Source organism: Camarhynchus parvulus, chromosome Z (assembly GCF_901933205.1).
Source record: "Camarhynchus parvulus chromosome Z, STF_HiC, whole genome shotgun sequence".
NCBI lineage: Eukaryota > Metazoa > Chordata > Aves > Passeriformes > Thraupidae > Camarhynchus > Camarhynchus parvulus.
Window position 1 is genome coordinate 38,512,815 of NC_044601.1, and position 20,620 is coordinate 38,533,434.

At 36.8% G+C, this 20,620-nt stretch overlaps 1 protein-coding gene across 1 annotated transcript in view; it reads right to left on the reverse strand.

Moving 5' to 3' along the window:
- CCDC171 (coiled-coil domain containing 171) overlaps positions 1–20,620 on the reverse strand; it is a 182,778-nt gene that overhangs the window by 115,270 nt on the left and 46,888 nt on the right. Inside the window, exons 10-15 of the mRNA XM_030969447.1 lie at positions 19,484–19,586; positions 13,632–13,735; positions 10,758–10,847; positions 8,786–8,986; positions 6,706–6,873; positions 4,647–4,835 (exon numbers count right to left, since the gene is read on the reverse strand). Of these exons, the coding sequence (XP_030825307.1) occupies positions 4,647–4,835; positions 6,706–6,873; positions 8,786–8,986; positions 10,758–10,847; positions 13,632–13,735; positions 19,484–19,586 (855 nt within the window). The remainder of the gene's footprint in view (positions 1–4,646; positions 4,836–6,705; positions 6,874–8,785; positions 8,987–10,757; positions 10,848–13,631; positions 13,736–19,483; positions 19,587–20,620) is intronic.

The window sequence follows — 20,620 nt, forward strand, 5'->3', positions numbered from 1 at the left end:
GACCAGAATCTAGGTGCAAGCCTGCAGTCAGTGGTGCTGCCAAGGGTCCAATCTCATGGAATTTGTTTATCAGTGACCTGGAGGAAGGGATCAAATGCACCCTCAGCAGGTTTCCTGGTGACTCCAAACTGGGGATAGTGGCTGATCCACCTGAAAGCTCTGCTGCCATTCAGTGGGACCTTGATCAGCTGGAGGGTTGGGCAGAGAGAAACCTGGTGAGGCTCAACAAGGGCAAGTGCCAGGTCCTGCACCTGGGGAGGAGCAGCCCCAAGTGCCAGCACAGGCTGGGGCTGACCTCCTACAGAGCAGCTCTGTGGAAAAGGACCTGGGACTCCTGGTGGGTCACAAGCTGTCCATGAGCCATCAGTGCCCCTGTGGCCAGCAGGGCCAATGTCATCCTGGGGTGCATTGGCAAGAGTGTGACCAGCAGGTTGGGGAGGTGATCCTCCCCCTCTGCTCAGCCCTGGTGAGGCCACTCCTGGAGTGCTGTGTCCAGTTCTGGGCTCCTCAGCACAAGGGACACAAGGAGCTACTGGAGAGGGTCCAGTGGAGGGCCACAAGGATGGTCAGGGGTCTGGAGCTTCTCTCGCATGAGGAGAGATTCTGGGAGCTGGGACTCTTTGGTCTGGAGAAGACTGAGAAGAGATCTCATCAATACACAGAAATATTTCAAAGGTGGGTCTCAGGAGGATGGTGCCAGACTCTTTTCAGTGGAGTGATCCAGCACTGATGATGGATGAGGAGCAATGGCCAAAAACTGAGGCATGAGAAGTTCTACCTCAACATGAGGAAAAACTTCCTTAGACTGAGGGTGGCAGAGCACTGGAACAGGATACCCAGGGAGATTGTGGAGTCTCCCTCTCTGGAGACACTCAAAAGAAAAAAAAACCCCAAAAAACACTTGACGCATTTCGATTTAACCTGCCCCAGATGACTTTGCCTTGTCCGGTGGGTTGGACTGGATGGTCTCCAGTGGTCTCTTCCAAACCTAATAATTCTGTAACTCTCACCAGTGTCTACAAGTATCTAAAGAAAGGGTGTCAGTGGATGGATCCAGGTTCTGTTCAGTGATGCCAAGAAACAGGACAAGAGGCAATGGGCACAAACTGACACACGGAAAGTTCCACCTGAACAAGAGGAGGAACTTTTTTTCTCTGCAGCGACTGATTGCCCAACGAGGTTGTAGAGTCTCCCTTTCTGGGGACAATCTGGACACAATTCTGTGCAATGTGCTCTAGGACAACCTCCTTGAGCAGGGGGATTGCACCAGATGACCCACTGTGATCCCTTCCACCCTGATCCATTCTGTGATTCTGTTAGTCAGTGATTCCTGTCATTCAGCTGTTTTATTTTTCCAAATATATATATATAAACATACAGGTATACCTAAAACCAACATCAGCTGTCCTCTCTTTGCTGTGTTTTAAGTACATGGGCCAGACATGCCTACTAAAGAAAGACAGGTCAGGATCAGTACAGTTACATACATTTATCTTCCTCCCTGTGCACCAATTATAGTAAATTTTCATATAATTGCAATATATCCCATCCTTTATCTAATTCACCTGTCTTGCTGTAAAAGGCCTCCAACAAAGGAAAAAGCAAGCACTTTTTTTTTCTTCCCAGGGGACTTTGCCTGTTTAGCAAACCTTTGATTCTTCTGTTAAAATTGACGTTTTAAAGTAGTTAAAGTATTTTTCTCTTACAATATGTTTTTGCATATAAGAACAAAACCTTTCTATTTTAAGCAGTTGCCACAAAAATAATAAGTGTCTATATAATAAACAAACAACAACTGGTAGTTAAAATTCAGAGGACATTTCCTAAGGGACTATAAATAATAAATAATTTGTGTGAGGCTAAGGAACAGGCATAGTAACATTTTCAAAATGGCACACAATCAAATCAAGAGGGCTAGACTCCTGCAACAAAAGACAAAGAAAAAGGATATGCATTTAAAGCTCCATTGACACTCCAAACATGGAGACCACCAACAAAGAGTGGTACCTACAGAGCCTTGTTTATTGCTGATCTCTGATAAGGCTACTCTGGGAATTTCTTGCCTATAGAAAAACAGTAAAACTGCTTTCTGATTACACCATCCATCTGACCTACAGTACCAGCTGTGAGGTAGTACCTATTAACATTCACAGATCCTACTGTGGAACCAGGGACCCTGAACAGCACTGGCTGGGGACAGAAGCAGTAGCAGGTGTCACTGCCAGTAAAACCTCCAGATTCTGCAGTGTTTTAATTATAAGGAGACCATTCTAAAAAGCCCTGACTCTCTACTGCAGTTCTAATAAACCAAAACAGTAAGTTTCAAGATACATTGCTTATACTTAGAGCTCTCTGTTAACTCCTGAGATTGTGAATTGACACTCTATGGTTTGCTTTCACAGACATGTCAACAATTTGAAAAACTAAAGAAGTCTCAATACAGGACCTCTGAGGAGAAAATATCCAGAAGAAATCATGGAACACCGGTTGAAGACAAATAAAAGGAAGCATCCTATGGTGTACCATTAGGTTGGTGCAGGACAGCAAAAATCACTCATCTTCCCTTTTCAGAATGGAACTAAACCCTACAAGGGGTTATTTCACTAAAGTGCTTGCAATTAACACTCAGATCTTTGGATGGAAAATGTAGCAAATTGCTACAGTTTCCTTGTAGCGCTAGAATAAGTGTCCTAGAGTGAGGAGACCCTCAGCTGTACATTGAAATACTGCCAAATTATATTCCACTTGTACTGATTATATGTTTTCTATAAAATTTAATGAATAAAGCTTGCTAAAATAATTAAATTTAAATATTGCGTTCTGCATTTTTCTGTAATCACTGGCAGTCGGCAAATCTTAAAGATCCTTTGAAGATATTCTGTAACTTGTGGCACATTTTCCCTTGTTTTCTTTGGAAATAAAGCTATGATATTAGTCTGTCTGTACACCTCTGATCAAACAAAGCACTAATCTTGCAGACAAATATGGCTAACTGGCTCAAAATTCAAAAGGTAAAATACAGTTAAGCCAGGAAAAATGGGCAATCAGGACTAGAACAGCCCTAGCAGCAGACATTTATGGACCTTACAGGTGCCAGGAGATAAAAGGCTTAATTTGGTATTTGCAAGTTGAAAGTCAGTCACAAATTAGAAATCAAGAAGAAATTAGACTGTCTTCTTGAGAGTTTGACACTGAATGGTAAGGAAGACAAACTAGAACACAAGATGGAAAAGAGATTGTTGAATCATCTAAGTGTACACAGACATTGCACTACCTAGATTACAAAACTACCAGCTTACACTCCAACATTACATAACCTGTGTTAGAAAACATGTCCAGATGTTTTCTAAGGGAAAATATTCCCCTTTTAGTGATTCAGTAGTCCTGTACAGCAAGCTGACAGATGAAGTTTTTTCCAAAACATGTGCCTAAGTGCATGCCACAAAAAGGAGACACATTTTCTGTATGTGCTTTACATGCTACCTATACAATCCAGCTGCAGAGACTGGGAGGTTTGGCACCATCCCAAAGAATGGTGCAGTACTGCAGAGCACCTATTTTTCACAAAACACAAGAGTTTTTAAAAAGACATGACCCATCATGCACAGGAGGAAGAAATCTAAATTGTGTAACTCCACTTTTTCTTTAAGAAGGAAATGTAATTTTTAAAATTAAAATTAGGCTTCCTTATTCCACCATTCTTTCTGTTGGCAAATGAAAGCCATAAGCTGAAACTACACGATGTTGGGGAAATTAAATATATAAATCTGGACGCCACTTATTCCACTCATAGTGATGTTTGTAGCCTTGTCAATATCCAATGTGAAATGTCAATATCAAGTAAAAAAATCTAAAAAATTATAACTCAGTCCTAAGAACTCACCATAAATTGCTCTGTAAATAGAATACTTCATAAATGTATTTTTCAGCACACAAGGACTTCCAAGACTAAAATCTGAGTCAAATATAGCATTCTTCAGATAAAGTAAGTCACAGGTGGCAGTCGCAAGTAACAAAGCATACTTTATTTCCTCAATTTCACACTTTTATTGAAACACATGTAAATGAATGTGATTGAAAAGATGGTGAATGGTAGTTGTAGAATAATAGTGAGCATTTTAAATTGCAAATAACTTGTCTAACAATCAGTACCAATAGTTTACACTTTTGACCCACTGCTCACTGTATCATCTGTGTAACAGCATCCTCTAATACTGTTGAAATCTACCACTGCTAATTGGTTTTTAGGGTCAGAATGTATATATCTAAATTTATCCCCAGATGACACCATTTTACTGTATCTCTACACAGTCTTTGCGAAGCATGACACTGAAAAAAAACCACTGCTGTCCTATATAATTCTTAAATCAAGCAAATTCAATCTTACAGCCTTAACATTCTCAATAAAAAACAAACAAAAACAACCCAATAAACAGTAGCAACTGTAAGCCAAATTAGACAATTCACTCCAAGAATGTTTTAACAAAGACATTTATTTCTTATTATAAATGAAGTCAATACTACCATGGAGTTTGCAGGTTTCTTTCATTTTAAACAACCTTAAACTGGTTAGGGGTTCAAACTATGGAAATAATCCATTAAATATTTACAAGGAAAAAAAAAATCAGAAGTTCATAGCAACATACCTGTGCCCTTGCATGAACTTCCCCAAGGAGACTTGAGTACTGCTGTTCCAGATACTTTTTTTCATTCTGCCAACAGCTTGCCTGCGCTTTCATTTGTTCAGCCATTTTGTTAAAAGCATCTTCCTGGTTCTGCTGAAGCTCCTTCATAGTATTGGACTTGTTTTTACAAACATATTCCAGGTGAGATATCTGTGTAACAAGCATTTAAAAAGAAATTATTTTACTTCTCTAAGCACGTTTTTACTTTATTGTGCATATCAGTTTAACCACAGATGGCATAAAACCTAAACTGTAATTTCTTCAATATTTTCATTAAAATTAAGTAAAAGCCTTTCATGACAGATTATTTACTTGAGTTGTGCAACAAAATGAACAAAAAACTGGATTCAGTTTTGCCATTGTTGTACCATATTGCAGATGTTTGTTGCTTTCTTTGTTGAAAACCTGAACTGGACATGTCTCCTATGTTTTGGCTTTTTGTAAAAAAGAGCATTAAGTCTTGCAATGGTAAAGTATCAATCTGAGTATACCAGTCCCTTAGAAGTTTGCAGGAATTGTAAATAATATGTAAAAAAACCAGTCCTTAATTTAATTTTTGTTTTAGTGGAAAACCAAAACATTCCAAATACTATTAAGCATTAAAAGAACTTCAGGACATTTTAGCACACAGAAGTTGTTTTCGACAAGTACAAATGGATTCACTCTGTGGATAACTTAGGAGCTCCCACGCAAACTAAATGGAGGAATGAATCAAGGTAAGAATAATCGTGAAATACACACACCTACAATTAATTACTAGAGAGTATCAGCAAGCTACTTTTCAAATGCATCACACAGAAATGCAAGAGGAAAATTTTGCTTCCAAGAAAGCGGGTACAACACAAGTGACATACTGTTCAAAACCCCTGAAAAGCTGGTAAGTATATGAAAAAAGTCCTAGAGACCTCACAGTCAATATCAATAACCATACTAAATTAAAAAGCAAGAAACAATATGACACAATATCCTCAAACACTGCCAATAATGTTCACTCTCTTCTCTTCCATTCCCTTCCTTCATTTACTTCAAAAGTAAAATACAAAAGTATATCAAATGTTCATAATCTAGATTTTATCCTACCCCTTTGGTAAGGGGGTAGGTCCGACTGACTGCTGGGGTATTTATTAATTGATGGGCAGAGTTAAAACAATTCACTGTAACCAGCCCTGCATCTTACTCAGACCAGAAGAGCAGTCACTCCTGAAGATGAAAAATGTCAAAATAAGATTTTCCCCTACTATGTCTCAAAAAATGTCAGCATAGACAATTTCTGGAGTTGCTGTACTAGTCTTAGGACTGACCTGATCAATGGAGCCAGAAAATGAACTGAAATTCTAAAGACTGTTAGTCTGTGGAGTCAGTTTAATTTATTTAAAAGGAGATCTTTTCTTTCATAAAAATGCAGGGATTTATGGAGAGAAAGGCCACATAAGCTTACTTGCACCCTGAAAAGTACAGCTCCTCCCTATAGCAAATATTGAAATGTTTTAAGAAAACAGGTATTTTCTATTTGTGTTACTGAATATAATTCTATATTCCATGAGTTACAATTAAATGAAAAAATACACTGTCATTCTTTCAAATAAAATAATAAACTCTGAATAATAAACATATAATTTAAAGATGATACTCCTTGAGTAAGGGCATTTTGTTTCAGTTTTATGGTAAAATAAAGACTTGCTTTATTAGTGTAAATGACTAAGTTCTTTGAATTGCTTCATCAGTAAGATTAATTTATTTTCTTTTAATTAGGTCCCTGTGGCTAATATTGGCTAGTACTATTAGCATGTCCTGCACTGAAAGTGGAGCTTAGAGACTTCATACAGACTTCAGTCACATTTACATGCCCACAGCAATGGCATCAAACTGAGTTGTAGACAAGCCATAATTAATGGTATTGAATTATTAACGTCCAAATTCTTTTTGAAATAAGATGAATGTCAGTCCTTTTTAATGATACTGCAATGTGGACAAATGTCACTGAATTTAATAGAGGTAGCTGGTGCCTAAGGACACTTACCTTCTCATTAGCCCTGTTGAGGTCTGAGATCAGGGCATCAACATTCTCCTGCAAGACTACACAAAGCTCAGGCCAAGAGAATCTATCTAGGATGCCTTCTGGTTGTTTTATAAGCACACAGCCTGCTATCAAATGCTGGTATAAGCTATGAAGGAAGGTTAGTTTCTCCTGAAACAAAAGGAGAATTACAGATGTATCTGAACAGTGTTAGAATTGAAAGACATGCATTACATGGGCAATAATATGAACTACATGCAAGAGAAAAAAAGCCCACATAGCTCATTCACAAACCTTTTTCAAAATACCACAATTACTAATATTTGCAGTCATACATATTGAAGCGAAGGTAAGAAAACAGTTTTTACAAAATGTGTCTATTCAGACGTAATATATAAATGGCTTATATAAATACAGAACAGTTCTGCTGTTATCACAATGACTATCTGATACAGATAAAAAATTCCATGCTATTAGGATATGCAATTTATTTATTTATGGTAAAACTTTCAGTTATACTCTAACCGTATCCATTTAGAACAATTGCAGAGCATGCAGAAAATTCTCTGATTGGCCTGGCAGCACAAGACACTATTTATACAACTATCACTCTGAAGTCTTTTTTAAATTGTTTTTGTATGGATTATATATGAGACTAAATGGCCAGACAAAATAGGCTTATAGCTTCATGAGTTAAATTCCACAAGCCATGCCTCATTCATTCACACTGATTTTAGTCAGTAATACAATAAATTGATGCAAGTTATAAATAAACTTTAGCAACAATAGAATGCTATAGAAATTCCATCCTTAGTGCTTTCAGTACATATATGCAACTTAGCAACTTTGATTAAGACAACAATAGCAAGCTGTACTTCAAAAGTCACAAGGACAAAGTCTGTAAACTATTGCAAAGAGTGCCATTATTTTCCAGGGGCCTTGGTTGAGATTTTCCATTAAGAAAATACGGATGGCCAAGATTGGAAAGTAGGATTGTTCTGAGGATTGTTCTTTCCATTACACTTAGGTGTATTTTGTCACAATTAACTCATGGTACTTTAGGCAATTAAAAATAAATTGTAGTTCAGTTTAGTTTGACTTTGTTTCTAACAGATCTACCAATTCCCCAAGGAAAATCCAGTGTGCCACCATCATTACATTTGATGTTTGAGCTGTGATAAAACTAGGACGATAATTATCCATTTGGCATGAGAAACAGCATTCCAAGACCCCAAATCAATTCACACATGTTGAATGCAACCACAGGGTTGTAGACATGCTGACTTTACAATATAGGCAGACTTCTAGTTTCCTCCACTTTAATCATTATCCGATGTGTGTAACAATTCCAGCTGCTTCATGTGGACCCTATTTAAATACCAGACTGTAAAAGAGGTGGAAAGAATGTTTCCTTTTTACTCAGTTGGCATCCATGTCCAAATTTGTGGAAGTAATGAGCTCAATATGCACAACAACTACAAGTATATCATTGCTGTTGCTAATACAGAACCACTTTATTGGGTGGAAAAAGCAACAAAATTAACATCTGTTAATATATATAAGGAGAAAGATAATAGTTCAGAAATAAGACATTGTAGACCCATTCCCACATATAGCACACTACAATTAGCTAATAGATAAAAGGTAAGAATTTCTAGGTTTTGTGGCATGCATGCAAAACTACCTCAATTCCATATTTGCTATCTATCAATTTACTTGTGGGTAAGTAATTAAGACATGATAATGACAATATTACATGTTTCAATTGTAAAACATTTCTGCTAACTTTTAATTTGAAAGAAAGAAAGAATTGTTCATCAGGCATATCTTTTTAAATAAAGTCTGTTTTTCAAAAATTTAAAATACAAGAATGATTAAGCTATTAGTTCTGATATAGAAGAAAGGAGAACCAATATGTCCTGAAATCCTGTAGATACTAAACACATATTTCAAAATAGGTATCTTAAAATCATATTTTAGGGATAAATCTGTTAAAACTAAAAGTAACCATCTGATGTATGTAAATGTATAAAGCTGAGATTAAATAAAGACTCTTTGACAGTCATCTTGTCTCTAGTAATACCTCCATATCCTTCTGGTAAGCCCTGGTAAGCTTCTGGATTTCATTTTCAGATTCTGTGGCACGTACTTGCTCTTTCTCCCAGCATTGCTGTACATCCTGTAGTTCCATTTTTAAAGTTTCTATTAAAGTCTCTCTGTCTGCACACTTAGTGTGCAGATAGTTTAACTCTTTCTTGGTATCAGCCATGGTATCCTGAACTTCCTGTAAAACAGAGGAATTTAACAGAAAAGCTGGTATAAATTTTATTCTATAAAATGCTACCTTATTCAAGTGTTCATCACCTGAGGAAAGAAACAGTCATATAACCACATGTATTCACAAGAATCCAGGCTGGGTGGACTTTATCTTTCAAGAACAGAGTTTCAAAATTGACAATAGGCCTCTTGAACAGCTTGCAACTAGACAGCATTGGAAATCCATCTCTGACAGGTAAAGGCTCCATGATACAGTAAACTTCACAGTCCCCTCTAGCCCCAAAAATGACACGCAGAACACAGGAATGCAACTTATCCTCTGCAGAGTGCAAAGCTCTCAGACCTATTGAAAAGATACATTATTTTCTTAAGTGAATCCCTGGTGAGGGGATTCACTTAAGTGAGGACTCTCTTTGGAGGTTGACCATGCGAAATAAGTAATCAGAAGTGGTCATAAATACCATTATGTAACCAACACCAAAATCTCACCAGGTAAACATAGAACTTAATACACTATCCCCTCTGAGCCAAAATATGGTGCAGTTACACTGTATTTCCAGCACTGCTAAAGCTTGCAAAAGGTCAAACTGAAAGCATTGTTTATTTTTCATAAAATCATAGCTTCATAGACCATAAAATCATACAAAAGATACCACCAAATTAATCAGAAAATGACAAGCTTTATTCGTCAAAATAAAAACATTAAAATATTAAAGTAATTTTAAATTTCTAATAGAAATGCTTTCAGACTCGATATAGATTTTGATCATCTATACAATATTATTACCAAAAATTTAGAGAGATTGAAAACTGGCATGTTGCATAAAAACCAGTACCCTCTGTGTGTAGCAAGCTCAGTTTGTGCATGAAGAATACAAGTACCTCTTGCAAAGGTTGCAAAATTTTTAGGTGACTTAAAAAGGTGCTGTAACAGAAGTACAAGTCCTAAATTTTCTGAACATAAATTAGTAAAGTTCATAACAGGTGACAACACATCATGTGCAAGCATCCATTAATGTGAAGATTCAGTGAATGTTACAGAGAAGCACTGCATAAAACATAAAGCAGCATATCCTCAGAAAAAGAATCTGAAAAACACTGTGTTTACAGACATTCTATTTTGGCAGTAATACAATATCACTGCTAGTTGGGAGATTAAGTTAAAACACAACCTCAGGATTTGCTCACTCCCTTGGCTATTGATTTAACCAGAAAGGAAATTACAAAAGTGGTGCCAGCCAAAAACAGGAAACAAAAAATTGTTCCAAAACTAAAGGAAAGAGCTCTCAAGTGTTTTTATCTCAGGTAACTTTTATTCCAAGAAATTTTAGGCTGCACACTTTACAGATGTTAAAGACAACTTGATGCATCACATGACCCTTCTGACAAACATAAACAAAACAATTAACTAAAGAATTGACATCTTTAATAAAATATACCTTCATATGCATAGAGGTAATTAAATTCTCTTTCACTTTTGTTGAGAAAAACAGTTAAACAAAACAGATTACTGATAATTATTTCAATATAAAACAATACCTGCAAATTTATCAAGGTATTTTAATTATTTCAGGAGGGTAATCATTGAAATTATGTGCTTTATAGTGATAACCAGGATAAAACAGCATGGTTTCACACAAACTTGTGAGGTAAAATAGTTTGCTCAACAGACTACAATGATATAAGGACTTACTCTGATAAGAAAAAAGATACTTTTAATCCAGAAAGATACCTTTTGCAGAATGTTCGAATTTTATGCTAAGTTCATTAAACCATACCTTCAGGTCTTGTCTTAAAGCACACATTTTCTCCTCAGATACCTCAAGTTCTTTTGTCATCTTTTTACACAAAGCCTTCGTTTTCTCAAGCTGCAAAAAATATGAAAGTCAAACAGGCTTTTACAGAAAGGGTGCAAGGATCTATTCTATATAATATAAAGGAAGAATTTCATATATGAAAGTAAAAAGACAAAATTTATTTCAATTCCTTGAAGACCTTTTGTACTCCATACAATCTAAATAACATGCCATTACAAAACACTAAATAACCTTTTATAATGATTTAAAATAAAGAGTAGTGGCAGAATCCCAAACTGAGTCCATTCTTACCTATCCTATTAACTCTCAAAATATCTGACAAAAACACAGATTCTGAAATTCACTTGAAAGTGTAGTAAATTCAAATAATGATCTAGGGAGTGGTTTGAGAAAACAAGTTTTCAAGTCAGTGGCCATTTGCAGAAATTGTCCAGCTACAAACTTGATTCTTTAGAGAACACTGGACAGTACTCACATACTGTAAAACGCATCAATGTACCACAGAGGCACAGTGACTTTTAGGGTTAAAAGCAAAAGCAGTCTCAGAGGTTGCTTAATATGTACTGAGGTACTACCATGTGTAGTAGCTTCACTTTCCACTTTCAAAACTGGTAACAGCATACCAAAATAATGTGTATCTCTGTTTTTATGATGATGCTGCTAACGCCTGACATAGCAACTCAGAAACAGAATACGTCATTTACAAAATTTATGAATTACATTTAAAATGTTTATTTTTATATTTTGATGTCAGGAAACTTGGCAGAACCCTTAGAAATAATTACAGTAAATTAAAGAATGCTACTGGAATATTTCCAGTCTTTTTATTCGTTTACTAATCTTTTCCCTCTATCCAAACATGTTCTGGTGTCTGCACTATACAGAAAGTCAGAAGCTAGTTATCTACAAAACCCAAAACACTTCTACAACTTTCTAGTTTGTTACTTTGTGTGACTACACAAACTAATCAGATCTTTTAATCAAATGTTTAACACAGTAAGTTAAAGATGACACATGACAAGTTTACCAGCATATTTCACATATACATATAGGTGTACACATACATTAATAAATTCATCAATATGTGCAATCTTGTTGAAAATCTTTTTATAAAGGAAACCACTAAAATTTGCTTACTGTTGTGTTGCTACTAAAACCCTTTCTTATTGTGTATTAAAACATTCTAATTTTATTGCACAGTGCCCTTCATAGTCCCCTTGTGCATTATTGTATTATTAAAAAGTTTTATTTTTAAACATATCTCACACATAAAAAGGCAAAAGCAGCATTCTCTGTGGGGGCAGGGGTAATCAAGAAGGACAGAGCACTGCCCTTTCTGTGCACCACGGAGGTGCTCAGTGATCTCTGGCTCCATATGACAACTTCAGGGTCAGTCACACACAGTCCTACTGGGAAGTCTTGTGGCAGGTCATCTGTTGGTCCTGCTCTGCTTGCGATTTATTTTCCTTGACAGTTCATTCTTCTTTCTGTCAGAACACTCTCTTTGCTTTCTTAGAAGCCACCCCCTTGGTCTCCCCACTGCTGTCTCTGGCACAGTTTCACAACAAAGCACATCACTAAGCCAAAGCCTGCTGAGTCGACTTTTCAACTGTGCTGCCTATCACGTGATGCTCCTCCTCCCAAATAACAATTCGCTGTGGGTAATATGTTCCTAGTTACTCTGCAGCTTCCAGACTTGGGTCTCAGAAGAGTTTCATAATGACTATACACATCAGTTCTCTTATCTCGCTGGGAGAAACTTAACAGTGCTTGCTGTTTAAAAAGTGTAATTGCTACCATGGTCACTTATTTTTGTGCCCCTTGAACAAACCCAAAGGTCTTGTGGGTGACCATTTTTTTCCCACTAAAAAGGTCAAAGCTAATATAGTTTTCTTTTTTTCTTTTTAATTTTTAATTTTTTTAACCTGTTGAGTGACTAGCTAGACTATGCATTTGTCAAAACAACAGACAAAACCTAGAAATTAAATAAGAGTGCTGGCACCTTACAGTCTCATCATGCCTTGCCTTTCTGTATTTGCCAGTTTTATTCAAAGATGAATCACAAGTTTGTACAAAAAGTTTTAATAGTGCAGTTAACTTCTTTCTACAGGCTTTAAAGCCACAAATTAATAAAACATTTAAACCCAAGAGGAGTAATTTAGTCAGACTAGCAAAACACACAAGAAAATAAATGCAAAACTGTAGCTTCTCAATCAGTGATATAAAAGGACTGCATGGAAAACATCCGATTTTTTTCAAGGGTAATTTCCCCAAAATTGAAATACTTCCATTATTTTCTTAGATAACCTAAAGACAGTATTCTAACAGTCCTACTTTAATTGAAATTATAGCAAAAAAGCTCCCAAAGAGAATCTATTGAAAACACTCTCCTCAGAAAATTATACCAGTTTTAGAAGTACAGAGGAGCATGATCATTTACATGCCTGATAGCAGTGACTAATGAGGCTCAACCACTGTGTATTTAGGAACACTGCAGTATATGCAGCTGCCCTCTTAGATTATTATCTTTTAACTAATATTCTATATATGAATGGCTTGTTATCCTAAATGTTTTTTGAAAATAACCCCCAAAGACTGAACTAGAAAATCAAATTCAACTAGAAAGACAAAAAACTGTTCTCCCTGTCCCTACAAATGTGAAACTTTACTGTAGGGCAAGCTTAGAGAAATAGTAGCGACAGAGATTTTTTCTTCAGGCATACTTGCAGCTGTCTACTCAACATTCCCACACTTCTTCTGTTCTTTACAAGCAAAGTGTATGTTCTGCTGCAGGCCAAATGCAATACATATAGAGCCAAACACTGCAAGTGCTACCTCATTAGACGTATCTTCCAGCTTGTTCTGGTAAGCTGTCAAGGTACACCTCAAAGTCTCAATGACAGAGCAGCTCAGAGGTTTATCTTTGTCCTCACAAGTGCCTGAAGGAAAACACAGAACAAAAATTAAGCCTTAAAGCCACAGAAAGAAAATTACTCACCCTGGATGTGAGGTATTAGAATTAGCTACGGCTTCAGTGGCAATACAAAACACTGAAGAGCAGCCTTGTTTGCCATGAGAGATACAGCTGTATAGCCATGCGTTCACAGCAAATAGAGCTAAAAGACATCCATATAAAAGCTTTAATAGAAGATACAGAACTGTAAATTCTGGATTACATTTATGTCTAATGCATTTGGTATGCAGTCTCACATATTATTTCTACTGTAGTCAAACCTGTGTCATTCAGTCAGACAAGGCAACTTTGAAACCACACAATTATATACTTAGAAAAACATGTCTGAAAGTTAAGAATGTTACATTTTTCCTGACATGATTTTGCTGTTGTGACTAAGCATGCATATAGTAATGCAGTACTTCATTTACTCAAAGCCAAAGATCATATGACTATGTTATGCTTGGAGAGGACTTAATAACATTTTAAATTATATTAAATTTTATTCTAAAGGAAATGACAAAAAATATTATCTGTCTGTAGGGTCCTATATAACAGTTCAATTATAAATCTGATATATCCATTAGATACAAACTAAACTTATTTATTAAACATTTAGATTGAGACTTCTGATCTTGTCGCCTTAATTGGGGACATATGAACAAGTCTGGCCATTCTAAAGTGCATAGAACAATGTGCCAAGAAGGCAAAACAACACTGTATTGATCGAGAGGTCACAAGATGTCAGCTGATACTCAGTTTCCAAGAAAAAATTTTGTTTTTTCCTAGTGTTACACGACAATACTAGGTTATTGACAGACCATTCCTCTCAGCATTATTTATATTCTTAGAAAAAAACATTTATCACTTACTGCGTGGCAAATTATAGTATCAACGTTTCAACAATTTTTAACATGTTCTATAAGCAAAACTATCTTTACCAACTATAATAGCAGCCTTATTTTGCAAAAGTGAAAATATCTGAGGGATTTTAAATCCAAGAAGGCTAAATCATCATAACTCCCACAACAACTAAACAACGATAGGGGTGCTTATCACCAGTGTCACTAAGCAATTTACACAGAGTGGCTCATGAAGTCAAATCAGGTACTAAAGTCTGAGACTTTTTGGCTCTCCATAAAACTTTATCAGGGGAGGTCTACTTACATACTTGATGGGCATTTTAAAAAAATTCTATAATTAGTGTCATCTAATAAGCATGACATTCTACTAAGGCATTGTATAAAAATAATTAAATTCCTTTTGTAGGCTACACGTAATACACCAATAGAACTCAGCGGAAAACTTACTTAAGTGCACAAGTCAGAACATATTGCCAGCTGGTGTTTACAAAATTCTTTCAATTAGTTAGCCTCTTCTCTCCTGACTTTTAATAATACTAGAAAGTATAAGTGCTGTTCAGGCTGGACTAGGTGTTACAAAGTTCCACCTATTCAAAGCAACACATATTTGCAAGATTGCTGTCAGCAGCTGGAGCAAGATCAGCTCTACAGCACACACAGACTGACCTCTGTCCTATCAGCCACTCCACCTACTTACCACAGTTTCTAAAATTCTGTAGAGTCAGGGAAAAAACAAGAGTTTCTTAATGACACTTCAGAGCCCTGTGAATCCTAGAGATATCCCAAACAACAGTGTTACACTTAAAACCAACCTAAGAAGAATTCATAAAATCTGACCTCTTTTGAGAAGATTTCACATAGAAGAAAGTGCTAAGTGTGACCTTACGATAATTTTTATCACATAACCACAGCTATAACTATGCAGAGAGCTCCAGTCCAATCTTCTCATTTATAAGACCAACCTCTCACTACTACCCATTGTAGGAACATTCTGCATTGATCTTGTTGCACAAAAAAAATAAACACTATTTTTTCATACTTGTAGCTCTAGCAAAGTGGTAATGCACAATTCTCATTCAGTTTAAAACAATACGTATTAAGTCGATCAAAGAGTTATCTTCCATACCATAGTTTTTGTCAAACTGTCTAAATAAAGTATTTTCATATTTTAAGTCATAACCTTCAATGATGTTATTATTATCATATTTGCCAAAATTAGAATTTTGCCAGTACACTTTTCATGCTGTCATTCCTTCCCTTTGCTGTAACCCTATTTCTAGGCAGCTCAATCTGCCAATAGAAATACAGATTCAGCCTACTAGCTGAAAACAAACCTATGGCTTTAATGCTGCCCAAATGTTGTCTGACTTCATACAGCTGTGCAGGAGACATGCAGCATAATCCAAACGCACTCTGTTGTGGCAGAAGCACCATGTCAGCAATGAGATAAAAAGCCCAACCCAGTATTTGAAGTGTGCGGCCAGTACTGCCCAAGAGTTTGAGGGAAGAATTTGGGGAAAATGCCAAGTTCCATATGAGTTTTACAGAAGTATACAAGTGAATAAACTCTTAAATCTGCTGTTTCAGACTTTCTGCTAGCTGTACTGGGCCAAGGGTAGGAAAAGAGATAATTTTCTTCAGAACAGTTCATATGGTGCTGTGTTTTAGATTTTTGAACAAAAAAAGATGATGCTAACTCAAGCAGCTAACACTCTTAGGATTTTGCACCCATTTCACCTTTTTTTCAGATTACTACGACCACAATTACTTTTTTCCTGAAGACAAAGACTCTTAAGAACATAGTCTATTGCTGAATAACGCCATAATGCGATAAACTGAAAAGATACAAAGTGAATTCACGCAAATGAACCAATGATAATAACAATGCTCTGGAAAATATATAAAGGTCACTGGAAAAGGAGAAAACATGGATTTTTGCTTGTTATTTTGACAAAGGAAAAAAAAACTTTCTAAAACTATTTAGGTTTTAATCGGCATTGGGTTTGCATGGGCTGTTTTTTAATGGGGGGCGGGCTTCAGGGGTGGCTTCTGTGAGAAGTTGCTAGAAGCTTCCACCACGTCCAGCAGAGCCAATCCCTTGTGGCTCCAAAGATGGACATGCTGCTGGCCGCTGTAGCTGTCACTACAGAGAAGCCGGAGTGAGAACAAGTGAGAAGAACAACTCTGCAGACAGCAAGTGGAGAAGAAGGGACAGGAGGTGCTCCAGGCACCGGAGCCCACATTCCTCTGCGGGCTGTGGTGCAGCCCATGGGGAAGCAGCTATGCCCATGCAGGGCCACAGGGATGCAGAGATCCACCCACAGCCCCACACTGGAGCAGGCAGATACCTTGGAGGAGGCTGTGATCCTGTGGGAGGCCTGTGGAGAGAGGGCTCCTGCTGCCAGGCTGGAGCAGCCTGTCGTTGGAGCACTGCACCCCACGGAAGAGTGACCCAGGCTGCAGCAGTTTTGGGAGAACTGCTGCCTGCAGGATGGACTCACACTGCAGCAGTTTGGAGGGAGCTGTTGCTGATGAGATGGAGCCACGTTGGAGAAGCTCTCAGTGAGCTGTTTCCTGTGGGAGGGACCCTGCAGTGCAGCAGGGGAAGGACTCCTCTCCCTGAGCAGCAGGAGAAGCCACAGGTGATGAACTGACTGTAACACTCATTCCCTGTCTCCTTGTGCCAGCTGGGTTGGCGGTACAGCTGGCAAAGGAGGTAGAGGGAGGTATGGGGGGAAGGTGTTTTTTAAAGGGCTTATTTTCCTTCTCTTTATCCTGCTCTGATTTTCTTTGTAATAAGTTCATATCTGTAAGTTAAGCCTGGTTTGCCTGTGATGGTATTTGTGAACTCTCCTGGCCCTAACCATGAACCCTACATTAAATTTCCTCTTCTCTGTCCAGCTGCACAAGTTAGCAGCTTTCATAGGTGCCTGGCATCAGCCCACACCAACTGGGCCAATGATCAATACTATCAATATAGTATTATCTTCTCTTTACTGTATAGCCTAATAATCATAGACTGACCAGCACTTGATTTAAGGGGCTGAATCTTTAGTGTTGAATCTTTAATGCTGACAGATTTTTAAGGAGATCTCTCAACCCCTTGAGTTCAATGTTGACCACAAGAACAAGAAAGACTTCCCTATCAGCTGTGGCTAATGTAGCCCCTCATCTAGTAATTAGGCTACAAAGATTTATTTAAGATTTTTACTTTTATTGGCACATAGGTATTCCCATTTCAAATATATTAACAATAATTTTTAAAAATTTGAATAAATGCTATTAAATACAAAGACTTGTAAGTACACCACAATGATAATATAATAATGCAAAAGCATTAAAAATTAAGTTTCAAACTTAAAAGCATAGCAAATATGTAGAACAAAAGTCTTAGTCAATGTCTATTCTAATATTAAAAAACTGTAATTGACTGTAAGAACCCAGGCGATCCAGTGCAAAACTAAATTCTACTATCTGCCCCAAGAGCCTCTTCACAGATCCTAAAGCTTGAAAAAAAAGATCTATTTAAATTAGTTTAAAAGTTTACCTCAGACAAAGCAAATGAATACTGAAGGTACTGTTATTAAATTTCTAATATTATAGAAACAAGTCAAAGCTGTTCTTAGCAAGGTTTACCATCCAAAAGATAATTTCTGCTTTGGAAATTGCACTTACTTACTTAAGTAACTCCCCCCAGAGTTACTTAAGTCCTTTTGAGCATGTGGAATTTTGCAAAACTGTGGAAAACCTACAGTCTTAAAGAGGTTTTCAACTGTAAACCTACAGGTATTATCATGTTAACCACATTTGTAATTGCAGAATAAAACTGATACCAGTCCCAAACAATGAAGCATTTAGCCTATGCAAGGAAATCAATGCATGACAGAATCCAAGCTTGCCTTTTAAGGATAAGAGAAATCCCAAGCAGTTGTTTCTTTATTGAAATTCAGTATCACCAGGCCTTAAAAAAAAAACGTTTGTGAAGATACAAAAAATGTATCTTCATTTCACAGTGTTTTTAGCAACCCATTTGTGTTATTGTTGCTAAAAAGTGCCAGAACACATCATGATATACATAAAACAAACACATTTGCTCTGTAAGCTCCATCTCACTTGTTCCTGTCTACTTTCACTGTAAATTGGAAGCACTTTGTGTCTAGTATGCAATTTTTCTAACAGGAATTAAGTTTTAAATGAAAATTTTTTAAATGTTCAATTTTCAGCTTTAAAAAATCACTAGCTTGACATTAAAGTTCAGCTTGTTTATATTAGCCACTACTTCAAATTTCTAACCAGGCAGCAGTTTGTTAAGTCTGATACAATACTTATATATAAAGCCAGGTAGCAGAGTCACAATCACTGAATTACAATTACTTCCAATGAAGAAAGGGAAATATTTGTTCTGTATCAGATTAATGAATGCAACAGTACATGTCCACAATCAACTGTAAAAAGTATTGTGTTGCATCATGTGTCCTACACAACCTTTTTGAATATATGACCTTTAAGTTGCTGAAGGTTGCCTCGGAATTTGGCTCAGTTCAGGCAAAACATCTGTTCCCTTTGCAGGTATACTGTAAGGACTTTTTTCTCAGTTGGATTTAGAGCACAGCAAGTGAGCCCTTTTCTGACCGATCATATACACCCCAGCATTTGTAAATCAAGCTCTGGGCTGACAACAGCAGGTCCACAATCCGTCACCCTTTCTCAGCTAGCAAGGCCATTCGACTGCTGTGAGAACTGCTCTTATCATGTCATCAAATCAAAGCATGTTGAGAAGAGGGAATGCAAGAGGCATCTGCAGAATTCCCACAATGTAGTGACTTTGGAACATTGACAGATGCATCTGTCATTTTATACCTTCAACTAACCTGCTGTCCGCTGGCCTGACATAGCAAAGCTGTCCAAGAGTAACTCCAGCTCTCTCATGTTGTTTTCATACGTCTCTGTTAGAAAGACCTGGTGTTTCTTGGCCTTTATTTGACAGGAGGAACAGACAAGACAAGAGGGGGTGGGGAAAAAACACATTAAAATAAGCAAACAGAATTTTTAAATTTCCTTTTTGAATTTAAATTTCTACTGTATTTCTTTTTATGTCTTTTCTCAAGGCAAGACACCTAACATGACATAACAAATAAGAAGCTTGTAACACAAAACATAAAACTAAAGGATTTCAAAAGCAAAACAAAAGATGGTGTACAAAAACTTAGTCTTCATAATCTTCTGCTTTAAAAGTATCTTAATGGACATTAACTTCTGCCCCTCTATGCAAGCAGTGAAATCTATTGTTACATCCTACAAGGGCAGCCAGAAAGACACCCAACTACTGGCAGACAGGCTAGAAATCCATGATTTGGCACTCAGTCAGATCCCACACCTATTCTCATTGCAAACCTGCCTACTTCAATTGTTAATATGTTCCATGCTAGATAGGGATTTCTTCAATACCAAAACCTCATCTTTGTGCATGGAACATAAAACTACAGAGTTCTTAGCCCCTATCACTGAATTTTCTTAAAGAAAGCTGTTCACTAAGTGTAGTCTATTGTTCAAATCAAGACAGCAAATTTTTCAAGGTCAGAAAAGTTCTACAGCAGATTTTTTAAATCACTACAATAGAAAGACTACACCAAATCATTCCTTCAATTTATATCTGATAACTTGCAGTTTTCAAAGACATGTATCCATAATTCCAGACAAGACCGAGGTCTTTTTGAGTATATGGACTTTTTACTTCTCAAGGAAATGTATGATTTTAGCTGCTGACTGACTGACAAAAATTCAGCAATTTGGAAAACCTAAAAGAAGCAAAAAAAAAAAAAAAAAAAAAAAAAAACCAACCATCCCTGCTCAAGAGGAAACTATATTTAAATAACTTCACAATTTTCTTATGACAAAGGCTATGGTCGAAGATGTCTCATGACTTCTAATTGCTCAATTTATTTCTAAATTCTAAATTGTAAGACATATTTGTGTAATTTCCATTTCTACTTGGTAATGGAAAGTTA